Here is a 20,931-nt window from a genome sequence, read left to right as displayed (position 1 = left end):
CTATCTTTTACTTACTCTCAGTTGAATTTGAAGTGACTACTTCTGCAAATATACTCTTGAGACATGTATGTATATATTGCATGGTTTAAAAGGGAGAAATTTTTGAAATCTAGGGGACACAGACATCAACATTTCTAGAGTGGTAATGACATGTATGTATTATCCGAAGTATTGGTTGTCAGCTAAATGTATTCATTATTAAAACAGACATTGGAGAAAGGACTCTTTAGTGTCTAGGAAGGATGGAATTCCCACTGTTTCGCATTGTCTGGAAATTTGGGTGATACATTAAAGTATTTTGAATTTAAAAAAGTTGTCTGGATTAAATTGATTTAGAAATGTACTAAAAGCAGAAAGTTCATTTTTTTTTTTTCTCTCTTTTCCCCCCCCCTCCCCTCTTAAGGTGGCCTTGGAGGACTTTCAGGTCTGAGTAGCCTGGGCCTGAATACATCTAACTTTTCAGAGTTACAAAGTCAGATGCAGCGACAGCTCATGTCCAACCCGGAAATGATGGTCCAGATAATGGAAAATCCCTTTGTTCAGAGCATGCTTTCAAATCCTGACCTGATGAGGCAGTTAATTATGGCCAATCCTCAAATGCAGCAATTGATACAGCGAAATCCAGAGATCAGTCACATGCTTAATAATCCAGATATAATGAGACAAGTATGTTGAAAGTTCTCTGTAAATTAATAAACTTTAAAATTCTTTAATAAAATTAAATATGCTGATTTGAGTGTTTGAAGTATTGCTGAGAAATTTAGGATCATAAAGGAAAACTCATAGAATGCTACTCTAGGCAAATACTGTTGATTTTTTTTCTAGTCACTAATGTCTGAAATAGTTCAGTGTGTTGTCTTTAATGTTAAATAATCTATAACATTCCCTGGAGTGTATTTCAGGATTACATAACTTAATTTTCTGAAGTTCAACTAGGGCAGAACTTGTGTGCACTTCAGATCTCCTGTTTTCATTGAGAAAGGAGAGTTATTATACAGCCAATAATGTACTTGCCAAAAAAAAACAACACTGCTTTAATCTAACTTTTAGTACTTCAGTCAGATTTTAAATGCAGTTGAAAGCTACTGGTATACTTCTACACTGTAGAGGCTTTTAAGACACAAACTAATGGATACTGTGGATTTGAGAAACCAGGTATTTATTCCTAGTGGTTCCTATTTGGAAGCAGCATACTCTATTTCTGAGTTGAAACAATAGTAAATTCACTAATTCTGTTTGAATAGAAATGAACTTGGACATAACTTTCTGTGTCTTCCTTCCTCTCTCCTGTCCAGTAACATATAAACAGTATGAATGTATCAATGCTATATAACTAAACTTTCAACATTTTACAATTTTGACGAAATGGCTAATGAAAATTCAGTTGGCTTAACTTTCTAATGATTCCAACAAGAAAAATTCTTGCTGTAGCTCTAACAGCAGTTCACACTAAACTGCAGCAGGTTGGATAATCTATAAATAGCTGTTATAAATGAGACACTGCTTCAGATTATTTTCACTTTAGAATGTATTTTTTACTAATACAGATTAAATGTTCCACTTACTTAGACACTAGAACTTGCGAGAAACCCTGCAATGATGCAGGAAATGATGAGAAACCAAGACCGAGCCTTGAGCAACCTTGAGAGTATCCCAGGTGGATACAATGCCTTGCGACGCATGTACACAGATATTCAGGAACCAATGTTGAATGCAGCCCAAGAGCAGGTGAGAAATGGGTACATACAACTTAATATTAAATCATTTTCTCAGGAGTGAAGGAAATTATGCACTGTTTAAACAAGCATTCAAGAAAATGTAATTTGGTGCTAGAAGTCACTGCACTTTGTTTCCACTTGTAGAAGTAGGACTGCAGAAATCCCAAACTCTCAACCTTGAAAGAATAAAGTTTTTGTTTCTTAGTTTTGTGACACTGTCTGAAAGTCAGTGATTATGGCATGTGCTGTTTCATAAAGGAACACTCTTAACTTGAATTTTCTGAAATTGACTTAAATTCCTAAAAGTTTTTTAAAGTACTCTTTAAATAGATTCAGGAAATTCTATCTTGGAGTCCTTATGAACAGTTTCGGAAGTCTTTTTTGCTGCTTTTCTTAAGTCTTTTCAACAAGAGAGAAACTGAATATGCTGGAGATATATAGTCAGTTTCACTGTAAGAAAAGTGTTGACAAATGCACCAAGTTAACAAAATAAAAATAGATTTTTCCGTAACTACTTTCAGCCTGAAATCCTGGGTGTTTTGCTACTATAGTAAGGTACAACATTTTCAGAGATGTGATTTTTTTTTTTTTAAATGTCCCTTTTTAAGATTAGCATCTCAAAACAGCTGATTATTCTACCATGAAACTGGTTTTAGGATGGTGAATATAATTAAAGACTGCTCTCAGTATCAGTAGTCTTCAAGTTTGTAATTTTGCATACGTCTCAAAACCTGTCATTTCTAGCAGAGATAAAATTGATGGTTTTAATAGATGGTATTCCTTGTTTTTCCTCCTTTGTAGTTTGGAGGTAACCCATTTGCTTCCTTAGTAAGCAATGCATCTTCAGGTGGAGAAAATCAGCCGTCTCGTACAGAAAATAGAGACCCTTTACCAAATCCTTGGGCTCCTCAGTCCAGTTCTCAGAATTCCACAACCAGTAGCAGCAGCAGTGGCGAAAGTGGGGGCAGTAGTAGTGTTGGAAATAGCACCACCACCAGTACAGGACAAGGCTCAACCATGCCTAATTTGGGACCCGGAGTAGGAGGTATGTTCATTATGATAGAATTGTATTCACTTGCACCCATGCAAGAAATTGCTGAAGTGACAGACATTCTTGTGTTGGAAAAAGTTGTGTTTAAATGACTTGATTTAGTGTTACTAATATTTGCTTGCATAGCTCTCTTTACTAGTATCAAAGTCCTATGTAGGAAAACAAACATGCAAAGTAAACTTATCTCAAGAATACTAAGAGGAGCCACAAATCTGCTAAAATAACAGTAAAAGTAGAGACTTGCTAGACAAATTAAAAACATTCTGCACACTAGACAGAGTGCAAAAGTCCAGTAAGGTAGGTATTGAATATGAGATTTAGAATACAGCCTCTCAATCTTTCCCACTTACCTGAAAGGACATACAGAGTTCATGTGAGATCTTAAATTTTACTATGTAAACAGAGGAATGAAATGTGAATGTGTTAAATAAACCAATGTTAGAAATTGTAATAGTAATGCCCCAACTTCAGTCAGTTTGTTTGTATTATCATGGTACGTAGGAGCCCCAGTCATGGACCCACAGCTTTATTGTGCTAGGCACTGCACAAACACATAACAAAAAATATTGTCTGTGCTTCAAAGAGCTTACAGTCTAAATCTGTCAAGAAACAAAGGGTGGAAACAATAGACAGGAAGAGCCTATGGAAACAAGAAAACAGTGATCAGCAGCCCAGCTCTACTTATTGATATCAAGTTTTCTGTAGGCAACAAAGCAAACAAGACAAGGTTTAAGGACAATGAGGTAGTTTAGTGGATGTTTATGGGGATCACCTCTCGTGCGAAAGCCACCATGGAAGAGAGCATAAAGGTGCTTGTTTGAAAATGTAATAAGTAGTCGATGCAGGTTGACATCTCCGGCAGAGTGGAGGTCAGAATCAATGTATCAAATACTTTGGTATAGATTTGGAGGAAAATAGGATTTGCTGCAATATAAAGGCAAAAGATACATTGTAATAAAAAGGGAAAATAAGAGTACTTGTTTAGATAAGATTATATTATTGGTGGTGCTGGTATCAATGCTTATAATGAAGGTTGTTGAACATTTCACGTTATAAAACCTTGTTTTCAGTTGCCTATAACTTTGCCATATTAACAGTTTAGTCCAACACCAGCATACCCTGTTTCCCCGAAAATAAGACATCCTCCGAAAATAAGGCCTACTTACAGTTTTGCCTCTCGTTGTAATATAAGGCATCCCCCCGATAATAAGACCTCCCCGATAATAAGGCATCCACCGATAAGGCATTTTTCATTTCTGAAAAATAAGACATCCCCTGAAAATAAGACCTAGCGCATCTTTGGGAGCAAAAATTAATATAAGACACTGTCTTATTTTCGGGGAAACAGGGTAGACATTTTCAATCTAACACTGAATTTTTAAAAGTTTTTAGCAAAAAATTATTCTCCATTTCTGAGAACGAGCCAGGGAAAACATGGTTAACTCATGTTAAAAATAAAATATTTTATTCTCTTCCTTGAAGCCCTAGTATTTCTGTGCCTTGGAGCAGAGATAAAGCAATCGCCCTATTATAAGGGATGGCTTTTTTTGTGATTCCCGTGCAAATGTAGCAAAAATTTTCCAAATTACAAGTCTTTGCAAATAATTTGCACTTAACTAGTGCTCATAAATCTGTTAGTGGCCGGCAGCAATATTCACTGAAGATTTCATCTTCACTTAGCACGCTCCATTCCAGAGAGCTACTAAACATGCAGCATCCCCAGGTTGCAGGGGCTGACGTTGCCAGTAATTACTCTGTGCCATAGGCCAAGGGCCGTTGGGTGTGGCTCCATGCACCAGAGGAGATCAGGGAGACTCTTGTGCTCTTGGTGATCCTCCTGCTGGTTCTCAGCATGGAGGGGGAAACAGCCTGACTTGCTCTTGTGCAGAGAGGAGGAAGGCTGCGGCAGTCTTCTGGGACAGATTGGTTAGGGTAGAGAGGTGCATATTAAAGAGGATAAATGGGGGGAGGGAGACCAGGACAGGCACAGGAGCAGAAGGAGAGGTACAGAAAGATCTGTTGCAGCCACTTGTGTTAAACCAGTGCTGTGTTCCACCACAGAAGTACGGCAAAACATATGACAAGAAGCAAACCCCACCCCAAAAGTCTGGGATTATTTGATAAAATGGAATTACCCTAAATTAAGATTTAGTAATATAACTCAAATGTCTATAGAGTTTTGATACCCAAGATAGTCTTGGTTTGTTGTTTTGTTTTGTTTTTTTTCAATTGTGAAAGTTTCAACTTCGTTTCAATTCATGCTGATGTAACTAGTATGTATCTTTCAGTATGACTTCTAAGTCTTTGGATATGAGTATTAAACTTGGATGTGAAAATTTGTCTGCCAAAAATTTGGCATATAAACCTTTTTTTGCCAGAGAATAACTTCAAAAAACTAGGTAACGTTTTTGAATAAGTGTGCAAAATGGAAAGTAGAATATCTTGGTTTCAGTGTCAACTCCACACTCTTATGACTCGGTTGGTTACAAACTGAAGTTTTGCCGGTTAAGGAAGAACTAGTTCGCAGTGCTCTTGCACAGCTTTGGGAGTTGACTTCTCTTCAGAGCTGTTTGCAAGCTTACTAATGTTGGTAGATTATTCAGGTTACCCAAAAAGCATACCACATTCTTCCTGTACAAGGTATGGGAAGAGGTATGCTGGATCTGACTTTGTAGTGATAGCACGTAGTTAGATGGTGAAGGAATGACTAGAATGAATAACTGAAGAGATGTAAATTAACATTTGAAGATACAGCTCCAAAACCGTGTGCAGGAGGCCTATGTAAGACTTCAAGGGTGTGACTGGGCACACTTCTAGAAGTTTTGGTACTATTTGTGATAGGATAATCAGGTTTTCTGAGTAGTTTAAAAGAATTATGGAGAGTGAACAATTTTGAGAAGTGCCCTTATTAGTTTAACAGCCTGTTCTTCTTCGACTGCTTGTTCAGGTCAGTTCCTATCAGGTGTGTGCGTGTGCAGATGCACGGTAGCTGGAAGATTTTTCCGTAGCAGTCTCTGTGGTGGTCGGCCTGGATGCCCCCTGGAGTCGTGCCTTCATGGCGCTCAATATAGAGCCCTGCTGACACCCCACCCCCCACCCCCCCAGTTCCTTCTTAATCTTCCGGCTGGCGTGCACACGCATGCACACGCACCTGATTGGAATGGAGGTGAACAACACATCTCGAAGAACGACAGTTACGAGAAGGTGAGTAACCATTTTTTCTGCCCCTATTAGAATCTAGTTTTCATTTTGAAACATGCCTTCCCTAAAAAGGGAATTTGCTCTTGAGCTGTTTGTTGCAGTTATGTTCTAGTTACTTGTAAAATATTTAAACACTGGACATCTCTTCCATTTGATTATGATAGGGGTGGGGAACCTCTTTTCTATCCGGGGCCATTGACCCACAGAAAAAAAATCTACCGCGGACCCCACACAGCCCTGCGGCAGGGCGCGGAGCCTCGGGGCTTCCCCTAGGGTTGCCAGCTTTCTAATTGCACAAAACCAAACACCCACACCCCTTCCTTGAGGCCCCACCCCCACTCACTCCAGTCCTCCACCCTCATTCACTTTCACTGGGCTGGGGCAGAGGTTTGGGGTGTGGGTTCTGGCTGGGGGTGCTGGCTCTGGGCTGGGGATGAGGGGTTTGGGGTGCAGGACGGGGCTCTGGGCTGGGGCCAAGGGGTTTGGAGCAGGCTCAGGGCTGGGCCAGAAGGTTGGGGTGCAGGAGGAGGTGTGGGATGCGGACTCCAGGACGGAGTGCGGCAAGGGGTTGGGATGCGGGGGGTGAGGGCTCCAGCTGGAGGTGCAGGCTCTGGGGTGGGGCCAGAAATGAGGGGTTCAAAGTGCGGGAGGTGGCGGGGGTTGGGATTCAGGTGGGGGTGCAGAGTCTGGGAGGGAGTTAAGGAGCAGGAGGGGGTTCCGACCTGCGACAGGGTTGGGGGTGCGGGAGGGAGTTTGGGGTGCAGGCTCCGCCAGGCAGCTCCTGGTCGGCAGCGCAACAGGGCTAAGGCAGGCTTCCTGGTTCCGTGCAGCTCCTGGAAGCAGCCGGCATGTCCCGCCCCTAGGCGGAGGCGGGACCAGATGGCTTTGCGCGGTGCATGCTGCCCACGCCCACAGGCACCGCTCCAACAGCTCCCGTTGGTCGCAGTTCCCGGTGGAGCTTCCCTGATTGCCCCTGTGCCTGGGGGCCACAGGGACATGCCGGCTGCTTCCGGGAGTTGCACGGAGCCAGGGCAGACAAGGAGCCTGCTTAGCCTTGCTGCGCCACCAACTGGAATTTTAATGGCCTGGCAACTCTAGCTTCACTCCGCAGCGGGGTGAGTCCCCCGCGGGCAGCACAGAGGCTCGGTGCTTCTGGCCTACGGTGCCGAGGCTTGCCGTGGGCCAGATGAAATTAAGCACGGTGCTGAATCTGGCCCACAGGCCATAGGTCCCCCACCTCTGGGTTATGGGTTAAAAGCGGAGAAGCTTCTTGAGATGAGTGGCAGCTGATGTCCATTATAGACAGTAATTACTCTCTCATGTTAAATTATGGAAATGTGTTATGCACTCATCACCATATTTAATTATAATTAAATGAAAATGCATCTGTCACTATTTTCATGCTTATGAATTGCTAAAGTGGCTATTTCTACTTTTTAAGCTGGTATGTTCAACACTCCAGGAATGCAGAGTTTGTTGCAGCAGATAACAGAAAATCCACAGCTTATGCAGAACATGTTGTCTGCACCCTATATGAGAAGCATGATGCAGTCACTAAGCCAGAACCCTGATCTTGCAGCACAGGTAAATGCACCTATGTATTGTATGTACTGAATGAAAAGAGAGGTATTGCAAATTCATGCAATAACTATTGTCACAACAAAGGAATGATTTTATGTGCTGTCTAGCACCAACACCTACTAGCGTATTAAAATGCTTCTCCAGTTCCTCATTAGACATCTTGACAGTCAACTTCCTGAGTCTAACTGGAGGATAGAGCTAAACATTGAGCATTAACATTGCTCTGGGCAAGACTGCAGAGCAAACTCAAAAACACTTGGCTCAGAACCTTAGGTGAACCAAAGGGGCCAGGTAGTACTAAATAAGTATTAGATGGATAGAACAACCACTGGAGCTGAAAGTTTTTTGTGTACTTTAGTGTGAAACATTTTAAAAACCATAAACTTGTGACCTCATATAAGAACCACTTGAAAAGTTAGTCTCAAACTTGTAGGCAGGGCCACTGGTAAATGTAGCCCCGCATCCGAAGAAGTGAGGTTTTTACTCACGAAAGCTTATGCCCAAATAAATCTGTTAGTCTTTAAGGTGCCACCAGACTCCTTGTTGTTTTTGTTCAGGTTATCAGTGTGATCGTGACACTTGTATCTTCATTCTTCAGCTGTGGCCTTCCTGTACGGCTTCATTTGCTGTATAAGTGCAAATACTATTACAGCTTTATGAATGGTGGCATAGTCTTTTCCTAATATCACTTATGGGTTCAGCTTCTAAAGAGTCAGCACAGGTTGGATGTGTGCCAAGTGGAATGGAAAGTATCACATGCTTTTTAAAAAAAACATAGCAGGGGAGCTTCACTGGCTTTTTGGACACATTGAATGTGTGCATAGAGGAACAGTCTCAACTCTGTAGTATGAAGGTCTTATCCTGTTCATCCTCTTCAGTCTCATCTCAAGGGGATGTTTATGCAAATATCTGGCACTTCCATTTGGATTAAAAAAAACAAACCACCCCACCTTGTTGTCCAGTGTTATATGACTGGATGTCTACTAGAAATCGGTTTTGGACAGTAAGTGAAGGAAGACAACATGGTCATTTAAAATATTTCTCTTTTTCAAAGAAGATCCTAATTGTCATGTAAAACAGTTAATTATAAATGTATTGAATATATAAGTTGCACTAAAGGGGGGGGCAGGGTGCAGCTTTATTTACTATATTTAGTATTTGCAGCTAAAATTGAACATTTGCCCCATAGATGATGCTGAATAATCCTTTATTTGCTGGAAATCCTCAGCTTCAGGAACAAATGAGACAACAACTCCCAACTTTCCTTCAACAAGTGAGTAAAAGAGAGGCTAACTGTTGTCAGTGAACATCTTGCATGTAGCCTTGCCGAATTGCAAACATATGGTCTTGCTTTGTTCTGGTTGAAAGAATAAAGGCCTGGTCTATGATTCTACTGCAAACACTAGCTTCAATCGTGGGTTTTAGTGATTTAAATACTTGTAAATGGCTAATTCATCAGATTCACCTCCTCATTCCCATTTGTCCCAAAGTTTCACACCTATTAGAAGATAGGTATTGCTTCTGCTGCTTTGTTTGGATGAATAATGACTTGTTTCCAGAGAACAGTTTTTCTACCTTTTCCTTGTGCTGCTTTGCAAATACTAAACCAAACCCCTTTTCCTCCACCACTAACAGGAGCTCTTGGTTTGCCTTTCCCTCCCTAAAAGGTAGAGGCCTGATAGTGTGCCCTGAATGAGTGTCCACTGTGTCTGTGTATGCAGCCATAAACCATGACGCATATTGTTGAGAACTGCACAATGATTCGGCTTCCTGGAGGTCTTCGTGCCTTGAACATGGTTGATAAGAACGCTCTGGCTTGGCTTGACCAGATTGCATACGTCAAATAAAATAACCTTACTTTTATCTGGATTGAGCTTTAGCCACCTCACTCTCATCCATTTTTTCAGTCTCCGCAGAGGCTGGGTCAGGTATTCAAACCACTGACTGAGTAGGGTGAGATGGAGATGCAGAGCTGAAAACACTGCAGTCCATACCTCTGCACTAATCCTCTAGGTGAGGGAAGGTGAGACAGAATCCCATGGCAATTGTTGTGACTGTGTCTTTTGGGATAATGAGCAATTGCATAGTACTACTCTGTGGGAGTGCTCGGCAAGGAAGAACGCACACAGCTGTGTGCAGCCCTAGCCACCCTTGGGAGAGATCTTCACCCATCAGTATACTTTCTGATCTATTCTCAGGTCTGTACCAGATTAACAGGAGTAAGGAAATCCTAAGACATCTAGTGCTCTGAATTGTCAGTCGTTTCTATTATAACAAAACTCAGACTGTTGGACACTAGATGATAGACAAGTTGTCAACGTTGTTTTGCTAAGCAAAGAGTGCATAGCAGCTTACTTTACAGAAGTTGGCACGGGTTCTTCCTCCGAGACACTGAAAAATTTCACCAGCTGTGAATCTAGCTCTTTTCCTCTGGTCTTCCCTAACCTATCTAAAAGACATATTGTGGGCATGAAGGGCCCACAACACTTCTAATATCTCACTGAGCATTACTGGCCTAAACTTTAACCAGAGAAGATTTAGAATTTTTCTCCAGATCGTGTTCTGCATTTGTGGAAGCTGACAACTTGGCCTGATCCATGCAAGGATCCTAGAGCCCAGACTCCAGCCTGAGCCCAAACATCTACACTGCAATTTTATAGTCCCACAGCCCGAGCCCTGTGAGCCTGAGTCAGCTGCCATGGGTGTTTTTATTGTAGCGTAGGCATAGCCTAAGGGGAAAACTGGAAAACAGGGATGTTAGGAGCCTAACATGGTAGGATTTTTATCCTATACTAAATCACCCAATTAGAATGGTTGTTAGAGGAGCAGCCACTGCTGGTAGGGCCTTCTTGAAACACTTTGCTTTTGTTGGTCTTCAAGTGTGAACCTTGAAACTAGACCCCTTTCCCTAAGAGGAAAGGAGTGCCACAATCTCAAAACACAGAAGGAAATAGTTAGTTCTTAGCATGTCGTAATTTTCAGCCACTTCCTTTTGAAGTGCAGTGTTTGTCAAAAATCCGGTAGCGGTCCATTGTAACATTAAAGACAAGATGATAAATAGCACAACCAAATACTAAGCCAGCCTCATTTTAGGATCCATTAGGTGATCCTCCAAATGGTAAATGAGTATGCTGTCTTTGTTGTAACCCCCAAGAGTTTGAATCTTAGACAAAGATTGTTACTCAAAAGTCACTGCAAGATTTCACCTTTTGTTTATACAGTTGTTCTAATAAAAGATGGGCTGAAGCCATAAACTTCAGTTTCATATTTGAAACTTCGCAGTGTCTAGAGATTTTCAGATCTCAGGATTTGGCTTGTGCTCATCAATAGTTGTGAAAGCTACAGGTTCAGATGTTCCAGCAGGTGAAGAGGAACTTGATCCAGCCATCTTAAGTGTATACATCAGACTGTATGCATCATCTAGATAGCATTCATGTACATAAGTAGGCTGATATAGCACTATTGATAATGCAGAGAGGGGGTAGTGGGCATACACTTGCAAAGTCTGAACTTAATAGCAGTCCTGTTCTGAAGTTTAGATATGTCAGATGATCCATTTCACTGGAAGAATAGTGAGAAACAGTGTTTCTGGAGTACTGCTTGTCACAATTCAGGCCAATTGCATCTTTATCCTCCTCCCCGCATCCTCTGGTGATCTAGGCTCCCAGCTCCTCAGCTGTCAACTCTCTTAGGCAGAGATCCACATCTCTCTTCCTCCTGTCCTGGGATGTTACAGCTGCTCAGCTCCCTAATTTACACTGTGATATTTCTAGCAAGCCAGACTGCTTAAAGCCAGCATCTGTGCTTTGCTTTCTCTCCAGAAGCTATGCCCAATATACTGCCTGCTGTTATAAGGAAGCACATTTATTCTTAAGCTAAAAGCATTGCAGAAATTTTTTTAAAAACAATAAAAGAACCGACATGCATGCTAAAAAGTCACCAGAGATCACTCCAGCTCCAACTTCGGGCTCTGGTAGGTGTCAGTCCTTCAAAACCCACATCTGGGTTTTCCTCTGGTTACAAGTTTATAACTGTCTCAGAACTAAGACTCGGCAGGTCATCTTGTTCCTATACAGCTCAGGCCATTAGCCTCCAGGACCAGATAGTCAGAAGACAATCACCCTCTCTTCGGGGTGTAGCTTAAAAAAGCTGGGTTTTGCATCACCGGAAGTGAGTAATTTGCATTAACGTTTCTCTAGGTAATTCAGTTCACCCTTATTGGCCCAGAAAATCCATTTTTGTCTGGCATAATCTCAGTATAGTCCTTTGAACTCCCAGGTCTTACATCATATCCCCCCAAGAGGTTACCTGCAAGCCTCACCCACAATAATATGTAAGCTTTGCATTTAATACAGGAACATTTTTTTGAGGATATTGCCTTATCTGTCACTCTTCCCCATACTTAAAAGGTCTTGGTGGAGCTGTTACTGCAAAAGAGGGAACCATCACAAGAAGGGTGCAGAGAGGTATTAGAATAAAAAGATGAGCAATAGCAGGTGTTGAGGGGGTGCGTTCTCTACAAAAAACCACCAGTGATGAAGATTAACTCTGTACATGTTTCATGTATATAACGAGTTTTTCCTTTTCTTAGATGCAGAACCCGGACACACTGTCGGCAATGTCAAACCCTAGAGCAATGCAAGCTTTACTCCAAATTCAACAGGGCTTGCAGACACTAGCAACAGAAGCACCAGGGCTTATACCAGGGTAAGAGTTGGCCCAACAAACTTGTACATTTCTTTACTTATTTATTTTAAATCTATTTGGTTTATTTGTCAGCTTTTTGTCTTGCTTCTTTAAATTTAGAAGCTTGTCTAGTTGTACAAGTCGTTCCATACAAACACCATCTTCATTTACTAAAATCTTCATTTTCGGCATCTCCTACTTTTTTTCCATTAAAAAACGTTAAAATGCTAATGTTTATAACTAGGGCCCTACCAAATTCACGGCCATGAAAAACGCATCACGGACCATGAAATCTGGTCTTTTGTGTGCTTTTACCCTATACTATACAGATTGAACTGGGGAGACTAGTGTTTCTCAAGTTGGGGGTTCTGACCCAAAAGGGAGTTGCAGTGGGAGTTGCAAGGTTATTTTAGGGGGGGGGCTGCGATATTGCCACCCTTACTTCTGCGCTGCCTTCAGAGCTGGGTGGCTGGAGAGTGGTGGTTGCTGACTGAGGGCCCAGCTCTGCATGCAGCAGTGCAGAAGTAAGGGTGGCAATACCATAGTGTGCCATCATTACTTCTATGCTGCCGCTGCTGACAGCTCTGCCTTCAGAGCTGGGCTCCTGGCCAGCAGCTGCTGCTCTCCAGCTCTGAAGGCAGCACCGCCACCAGTAGCAGTGCAGGCGTAAGGATAGCAGTACCACAACCTCTCCCCCACAATAACCTTGTGACACCTCCCTTCCCCTCCCCCCCCCCCCCACAACTCCTTTTTGGGTCAGGACCCCTACAATTACAACATAGTGGAATTTCAAAGTTAAATAGCTGAAATTATTAAATTTACAATTTTTAAAATCCTATGACCGTGAAATTGACCAAACTGGACCATGAACTTGGTAGGGCCCTATTTATAATGGATCTTACTGTGTTCGGATGCTTTATTTACATTAAATACACATTCTCCATTCCCACTGATATCCACAGAATTCCAGTGAGACAGTTGGTGGGGGGAGGAATAACAGTATATGATGATCAACTTTAATACAAAAATAAATGTTAACATTGCTGTTCCTCATCTCTGCAGATTTAATCCTGGTGTAGGGGGATTAGGAAGCACTGGAGGTCCTACAGGCACAACTGTACCTAGCTCCATCCCCAGTGAAAATACAAGTCCAGCCTCAGGAGTTGCTGAACCTGGTCACCAACAGTTTGTTCAGCAAATGTTGCAGGCACTTGCTGGTGCAAATGCTCAGGTAAGGTAGCAGATGGCTAAATCCTAGAACTTTAATATGTAGCTAATATTTGATTTATCAATGTAGGCTGAAAGGGGCAGTTAGGAGAAAGTACTTGGAAAAACACATGCTTAATACTGCTGGCTCATGGATGGATGAATGGACCAGGCTAGAAAACTGTTACTTTCCCAGATGTGAAAATAAATGCTGGAAAAATTAAAATTTTAATACTTCTGTCCTGGGGACCATTAGCCCTTGAGTTGTTCACGTGCACAGAGAAATGCACAGATTCAGTGTTAATGTTAAGCCTTTCACTTATGCCTCTGCCCAGTCAGGTTTTGGTTTTGTTTTTTTTTAAGCTATTTCAATTCTGTGTAGGTGTCATTTGTATTGTATTGGTCTGAAAGACTGAGATGGTGGTAGAAGTTTCTCACAATTTGCAAAATGTCCTTAGTAGTACAAAGAGCAAACTTAGACTGACAAAAGCTATAAAATTCTTAATTTGGGTACTGCTTTTATTGCAAACTTGAAATGAACTAGATTTCAAAAAGCAAGTTGTTGTTGTTTCAGGTACTGCAATAGCTCCTAAGATTTCTGCTCATTCTTGTTTGTACAGTAACATTTTATCTTAAAAATATTTGTCAGCCTAATTGCTATATCGGGGACCTATACAGACAGAGGACACACTATAGATAACATTCTGCAAAATGCACACAAACTAGAAATCAGAGCAAAATGTTTTTGCTTAATCTGTTAAACTGAAAGTTCCAAGTAACAAATAGTAAATAGATTAAAAATGTTGGATAAGAGAATTTTCTGTCCATTTAATTTTCCCTTACTACTTAGGTAATGTAGGGAGTTCAGAACAGCCATACCATCTGTGCTGTAATACTTGAACATGGGCTTAATAGCTCGAATCAAGATAGAATAGCAGCCTTAACGATGAACAAAACAAGGGGTTTTTTTTGTATTTTTATGGGCTGGTCACTGTGTTCACTCTTTAAAACCAAATATTTGAAAAACAGTTTTTCCTTTGTTGCTTATCTGCCATAACTGGAGTTAAAGAACTCTTGGAATGACAACTTTTGGAAACAGTAAGAAGTGTAGTTTCTTTGGCCTTGTTGGTTTAAAATACCCATGTTAAACATATTGTTACTTACAACTAAAATGGTTTCAAAGAATCCTTCTATCAGAAGTTTGTAAGGGCTCAATCCTGTGCCATCTTAGTCAGTAGGAGTTCTGCACTAATAGCGTGGGAGCAGGATCAGACCATAAAAGCACAGCTGTTCAGTTTCCCATTTGGAAGTTCTAGCTGTTATAAAACTTTTGCAAACTTCAAATACTTCTTTACCTTTTTAAAAGCGTTTAGAAATTATAAAGGTGATATGCCAATAACAGGAATAACTTTACTATGCCTCATCACATTCAGTAACCAACAATGAGTTTATTAAAAATCTCTGAAGAATAGCATTATTGGATTTAACTCTTCATTTCACTTACAAGAACAATCTATTAATGACACTTTGAAGGAACTATTTTAAGGAAATGATTCTCAGATTATCTTGCTTTGCTCCCTTACATCACATCGAACATGCAGCACTTCCTGTAGTCAGTTAAAAAACAATCAACTTTTGGTACAGGTGTTCTTAAACCAGTCAGCAGACTATCCTCTGAGAATGATGCTATTCAGTTGCAGTTGTTCAAGCACTTCAATTTTGCTCTCTAGTTTTGGAGATTTAAAGGAAACTTTAGTTGCAGAAATACACCAAGACAAAGTATGGAATAGAATCAAATGTATTTTAAATCATCTAGTACAATTTCTTCACAGTATTTGTATTAAGCCTGAGTCTACAGCTTGAAATAAATTGTCCTCTTTTTAGCAGTTACAAAATCCAGAAGTCAGATTTCAGCAACAACTGGAGCAGCTCAGTGCAATGGGATTTTTGAACCGTGAAGCAAATTTACAAGCTCTAATAGCAACAGGAGGAGATATCAATGCAGCTATTGAAAGGCTACTGGGCTCCCAACCATCATAGCAACATTTCTTTAACTTGAAAAATGTAATTTATTTTTGATAACAGCTCTTAAATCTTTAAAATACTTGCTTTATTTCATTCTGACTCTTGGGATTGTCTTGTTATAACTAAACCCAGTCTGATGCATTTTAAGGTGGAGTGCAGTAGTTTTCTTTGAACAGTGGGAATCAATGCTTTTTCATTCACAGTTGTTGCATGCATCAAACACTTCTTTGTTCAGCATTTATTGTGATTTTGTTGAAACAAGTATCATCTTTCACAGTTGAATGAACAGGTTTTGTCAGACCTACAATTGTCCAATTTATTTACTACTTAAACTTTAGCTTTGGGTAGTAATTTATGTAGATTACAAATTATTAAAAAGGAAACAAATTAAATGAAGCTATAATTTGTGGATACCAATACTGCTTTTTGTGACTTCAGCATGTATTTTTTGCTAGCAAAATGCTGTAAGATTTATACCATTTGATTTATCTATCATTTTTGCTTTTATTTGTATAAAATATACACACAATATAAATGTTGGAAACAGCTCACATCTAGGAATTTGCACATTGCAATAGAATGAATCTATGTAACCAAAAAAATCCAGAACAAATAAAATTGACACATTTCTAGCGCAGAAACTTTGAGGATCTTTGGTAAACATCAGCAGAAGCGTTTAGGCAAATTCATTTAAAATATGCTAGAATTATTGATCTAATTATCTCTAAGTCTACATCTAACTGTACAGAAAGCTGCATTGTAACATTGTCTCAGTATTCACATGGATTGACTGTAAATTATCTTAATCTTTTGGCAGATTGAAGGAGCACTACTGTATGCTCCAACACTGCTTCTAAGGCTTTTTGGCTTCTCTCATTGAGATTCTAACATACATTATGATTTGTAATTGGAAGAATTACTTTCACTGGCAGTGTCATGTGATATTCTAATTACTTTTAACCACCATGTAAAAATACTGTATATCTTTTGAGTTTTTATTGGTAGTTATTTCTCTTGTGCACAGGTAATAAATGAATTAAAAATTCTTTGAGCAATTTGTCAAGTGTTTTTGCACAATTGCTGATTCTTAAACTTTCAGAAAAGTGAAACATCTTGATGTTTGGCTTTTAAGGGAGACTTTTGGAGCACCTTACACATTTTTATCTTTTGACCGGGATTAATAAACAATGTTTGGATTATAAAGGCGAGAGGGAAAGTAAGGGAAATCAAAAATATGAGGACTAACCTTACAGTAGGTAAAATGTAACACTGGATGAGATAAAGCATACTCGACTGTTTATATCCTGTTTAGCAAACTGGCTCTGGTTTGGATGATACATCCCTTCTGGGGCCTGTTATGTCAAGTTTACATGTTAGTAGTTGAAGATTATTCACTTGTACTATTTATACTTTAATCTCAGCATTATATTTTATCAAATCATGTAAACAATCACTTCCTTTGGTGTTGAGTATAAATGTGATTTACTTTAAAAGGTGATGGGAAACAGGTTAAACTTATCCTTCCATACGTAGTGCATAGATTCAAACAAAGTTCACCAAGTTAGACGAACCAAAAGAATTTTGAAATATGAACAACAAAATGAGATCAGGTACTCTGTATTTAAATCACTTACATTGGTTATAAAACTGAAATCTAACGTCTGTTAGCGCAAATCTTAAGAGAATGTGATGCTCTGACTTACACCTTTCCTGGATGGTAAACATTTTAGCTGAACTTTGGCACTAATAAGTAAATTGCTCAATTACAGTTGATGCACAGTGCTGGGAAAAGCTCAAGAAAACCTCTTTGCTCACAACATCTGCTCAATGTGCAGTGAGAATAAAAAAAAACGAACAGTGTTAGGAACCATTAGGAAAGGGTGGATAATAAAACAATTATTATAAATGCCACTATATAAATGCATGGTACACCTACACCTTGAATACTGCGTGCAGTTCTAGTTTTCCTATCTCAAAGATGCATTAGAATTGGAAAAGCAACAAAAATGATTATGCAACAACTTCCATATGAGAAGAGATTAACAAGACTGAGACTGTTCATCTTAGATGATGGACAACAAAGGGGTTTTCTTCCCATTCCCAAAGATTCAGATTAAGGTATCTTCAATTTAAATCTTTTACTCAATCTGTGGAAAAGGCATCTCTTCAGGTGCAATTCAGACGGAGTTAGTGAAGATATAGCAAGTTGCCTACATATAACCACCCCACTTTGTCTGTTACTCTTAGCCAAGAGTTTCAAGTGACTAGTGATTCTGGACTTTCATTCCTTGATTTCAGTGGTCTTAAAAAAAAAAAAAAAAAAAAAAAAGTAGGTAGTTCAGAGGACTTGAACTGAGAGCTGTTAAAATATCTCTGTTCTATTTTAATAAAATTTTAATTTAAAAAAAATCAAATTAAAAAGTAGGAGAGAGGAAAATGAACTCTGTTCCAAAGCCTCAAATTCACTGAAAGAAGTATAAAGCATTAAGTTCAAATTGTATGAGCTCTCCTTGGAGGTCACATAATGTGCTTCTTGAGTAAAGTTGTTTCTTGTTTTGCATAATTACAGTTAACCTAATTCTGCCTTCATTTAAATTCTGCCTTCATTCCTATAAAAGGAATAATGTTTACAAGGAACTGAGTTTTTGATTTAGTTGGGGATTGGTCCTGCTTTGAGCAGGGGGTTGGACTAGATGACCTCCTGAGGTCCCTTCCAACCCTGACATTCTATGAGTCTATGAAATATATAGGTTTTAAGTTATGGCTGGATCATGATTTCTTTATAACCCACCAAGGGGACTCTTGCTTCTGCTTCAAATTCTCTTGGGATAGTGTCCCTAGCCTCTGTTTGCCTGACACTGGGGATGGATCACTTGATGATTATCTGTTCTGTTCATTCCTTCTGGGGCAGCTGGCATTGGCCACTGTCAGAAGACAGGATACTTGGCTAGATGGACCTTTGGTCTGACCCAGTATGGCCATTCTTATGTTTAAAATGATGAGGTTGAAGCTGGCAGGCTCAAGGATATACCTTGAAAGCTGGGCCAAGTTTGATATTTGAGGCATAAATGAAAATGTATATCAAAAACTCAAGTCCTAGTAGTCTCCTGCTCACGAACAGTGCTCTAACACTTGATCATTTTGTACGAGTGTTGGAGGGAGCCTAGTTTTGTAAGCAAACATACCAACTTCAAATGTGTTTAGAGTAGGCACAGTGAATAATGCACAAAGCCTCACAGTCATGGGGGACTGAACCTGTCCCATGCTATTTGTAAACTGAACCTATTGCTTCAAAGTTGCTAGTTCAAATTCAATCCATGTCAGTGGTGTCTGAAAGTTATTTGCTATTGGCTGGCTGCTGACTTCGTATGTAAAGTGATCTGGCGATCTCAATTCAGTTTCTAGTGAACAGGTTCCCACACAATAAAACTACCCCCACGCTTGGCTGTTTTGGAGAAGCCAAGCACTGAAAATCATGGAGACTGGCCTGATTCCTTCCCCTTGGAGATGCTCCCTGCAAGTCAAGGCTGCTTTATAATGAGGCAGTTGTGAAGCATTTTTCTGTAAATTTCAATCATCAATGGAAATATTTTCCTTTGGTTGGCACATGTATATACAATGAAATCAAAATTTACCAACATTTTTGAATAAAAATCAAATCCTTCAAACCCTACATATAACATGGGTTCGTTTTAAAAACAAAAACAACAAAACTCTTGAGTGCGACCAAACCAAGGATTGAATTTGTGCAGACTAGTCACAGAGATGGATCTATATTTAAATATCCTGGCTAATTCAGGCCCTGATCCAACAAGCAAATATACATGTAGTCCTATGAACTCAATAGAATTAGTTGTGTAAAGTAATGCAAATGTTCCAGGAGTGGCACTATAAGCTTTGACTTCTAAACTGAGGGAAGTATAAAGAGTAACTAAACATTAATAGAGTAAAGTAAATTCTTATATCTTTCAGTTTTAACAGTGTAAGGTGTTGTCTAATATTGGTAACTCGGTTTCAAATAAAAATCTTTTAATCTCACAGCATTCCTTTAATAGAGGCAAGGGCGCTTTTGCGTAATGTATATATTGCTTAGCACAGGTTTTCTCAAATTATACAGCCAGACTGCACTGATGGGCCTGAGATTCTTATCTTCTTTTAAAATGAAAAATTTCTTGTCAGGTTCCCTGCATGCATCTTGGTGGGATCTCACACATGCTGGAGGGCTGCGGAGACTCCTTATAGCCCCTGTGATATAGTCTGTAGCAGGGTGCAATTGGGATCTGAGCTCCTTTGCTTGTATAAGGGGGCATGATAGTAAAAAGTTTGAGAAACGCTGACTTAGAACATCAACATCATGTTTAAGGCTGGATCTGTCTTGGTGAAATCATGTTTTGAAAGAAATGTTTTCTGTTCGTATTATTTATAAACACAAATATGGATGAGTCGCTAATGAAAAAGTCCATTATGCGCTGCTATTCCATAAGAGAGAAGGCTAGCTGTAGTCGCCCATCACGTTTTCCAGACACAGCTAGTTAATGGTGAGTAAGGGGACCAGTCTTTGTGTAGTTAAAAAGAGGTAACCTAGCAGGGAACCCATGAACTAAGTGCACTCCTCTTTGCTTTTGCAGATATAAACCCCATTCCCTGCTCAGGTAATTTCCTCCATTATTAGCAGGGGCAGTAGCACCTGAAAACTAGCTTCTCTGCCTTCAGATAATAGCCTGAAGATGATGGGGGGAGGGGGGACAGATTGTCTTTCCTAGGAATCCTTTAGAGGAAAAAGAGTGGACCTGATCTCCTGAAATAAATGGAAAGCTGGTGGGTAGGAGGAATTTAGGGGGAAAGCACTCAAAGGAAAATGCCTTGGCACTGAGCTCCCTCCTCCTCTTCCTTCAGAGAGTGACAGCTTGCTGCTTGTCTCACCATTCCTGTTGTTGCTCATTGCTATACTGGTGGGAGGGTAGCCTGCTGTCCGCTCTCCAGACCTGTCGGTCACCTTGTCTGCAGCAATGGGACAGACTCCTCTCTGCTCCTCCTGTTATGATAGACAGATGCTGCTGGCTCCCATTCCTGCTGCTGATGCTACAAACGACCTAAGCATGTTTTTAAAGATCTGGCCAAGACCAATCCTTTACTGTGAATCTCACTTCTCTGAAAAGTGAGGCTGATGGACACAGCAACCCTACAAGGTAATGTAACTAGTTTGAGGTCTTGGTACAAACTGGGAATTGCTGGCCATTGTGGGGGTTGGTATAATTGAGCCAATGAGGTATCTTGTTCTTCTTTAAGTATGTAGCTGGGAATTTACATGACCTTCAGCTTGGAACAAATAGGACATCAGAGAGCTACAGTAGCAGAATCTGCACTTGTCAGTTACAACGGTTATTGCAGAATTATTTACATAGCTGGGTTTGATGTTTTTCCTCTTGGTAGCTGTTTGAACTGGAAACAGAAGTCTGGTTT

At 40.1% G+C, this 20,931-nt stretch overlaps 2 protein-coding genes across 4 annotated transcripts in view; one reads left to right on the top strand and one right to left on the bottom strand.

Moving 5' to 3' along the window:
- The window catches only part of UBQLN1 (ubiquilin 1), a 36,370-nt gene extending 19,856 nt beyond the window's left edge, over nt 1-16,514 (top strand). The window contains exons 4-11 of one of the 2 annotated variants that reach the window (XM_054032750.1): nt 404-666; nt 1,570-1,728; nt 2,520-2,763; nt 7,412-7,554; nt 8,741-8,824; nt 12,143-12,258; nt 13,300-13,468; nt 15,331-16,514. In XM_054032750.1, coding sequence (XP_053888725.1) covers nt 404-666; nt 1,570-1,728; nt 2,520-2,763; nt 7,412-7,554; nt 8,741-8,824; nt 12,143-12,258; nt 13,300-13,468; nt 15,331-15,483 — 1,331 coding nt within the window. In that variant the 3' untranslated portion in view covers nt 15,484-16,514. Of the gene's footprint in view, nt 1-403; nt 667-1,569; nt 1,729-2,519; nt 2,764-7,411; nt 7,555-8,740; nt 8,825-12,142; nt 12,259-13,299; nt 13,469-15,327 lie in introns of both variants that reach the window. The other variant, XM_054032749.1, reaches the window with a different exon arrangement.
- IDNK (IDNK gluconokinase) overlaps nt 1-20,931 on the bottom strand; it is a 42,299-nt gene that overhangs the window by 5,381 nt on the left and 15,987 nt on the right. The gene's annotated exons all lie outside the window — the stretch shown is intronic.

This window comes from Malaclemys terrapin, chromosome 6 (assembly GCF_027887155.1).
Source record: "Malaclemys terrapin pileata isolate rMalTer1 chromosome 6, rMalTer1.hap1, whole genome shotgun sequence".
Classification (NCBI taxonomy): Eukaryota; Metazoa; Chordata; order Testudines; family Emydidae; genus Malaclemys; species Malaclemys terrapin.
This window is presented reverse-complemented; position numbering and strand designations above follow the sequence as displayed.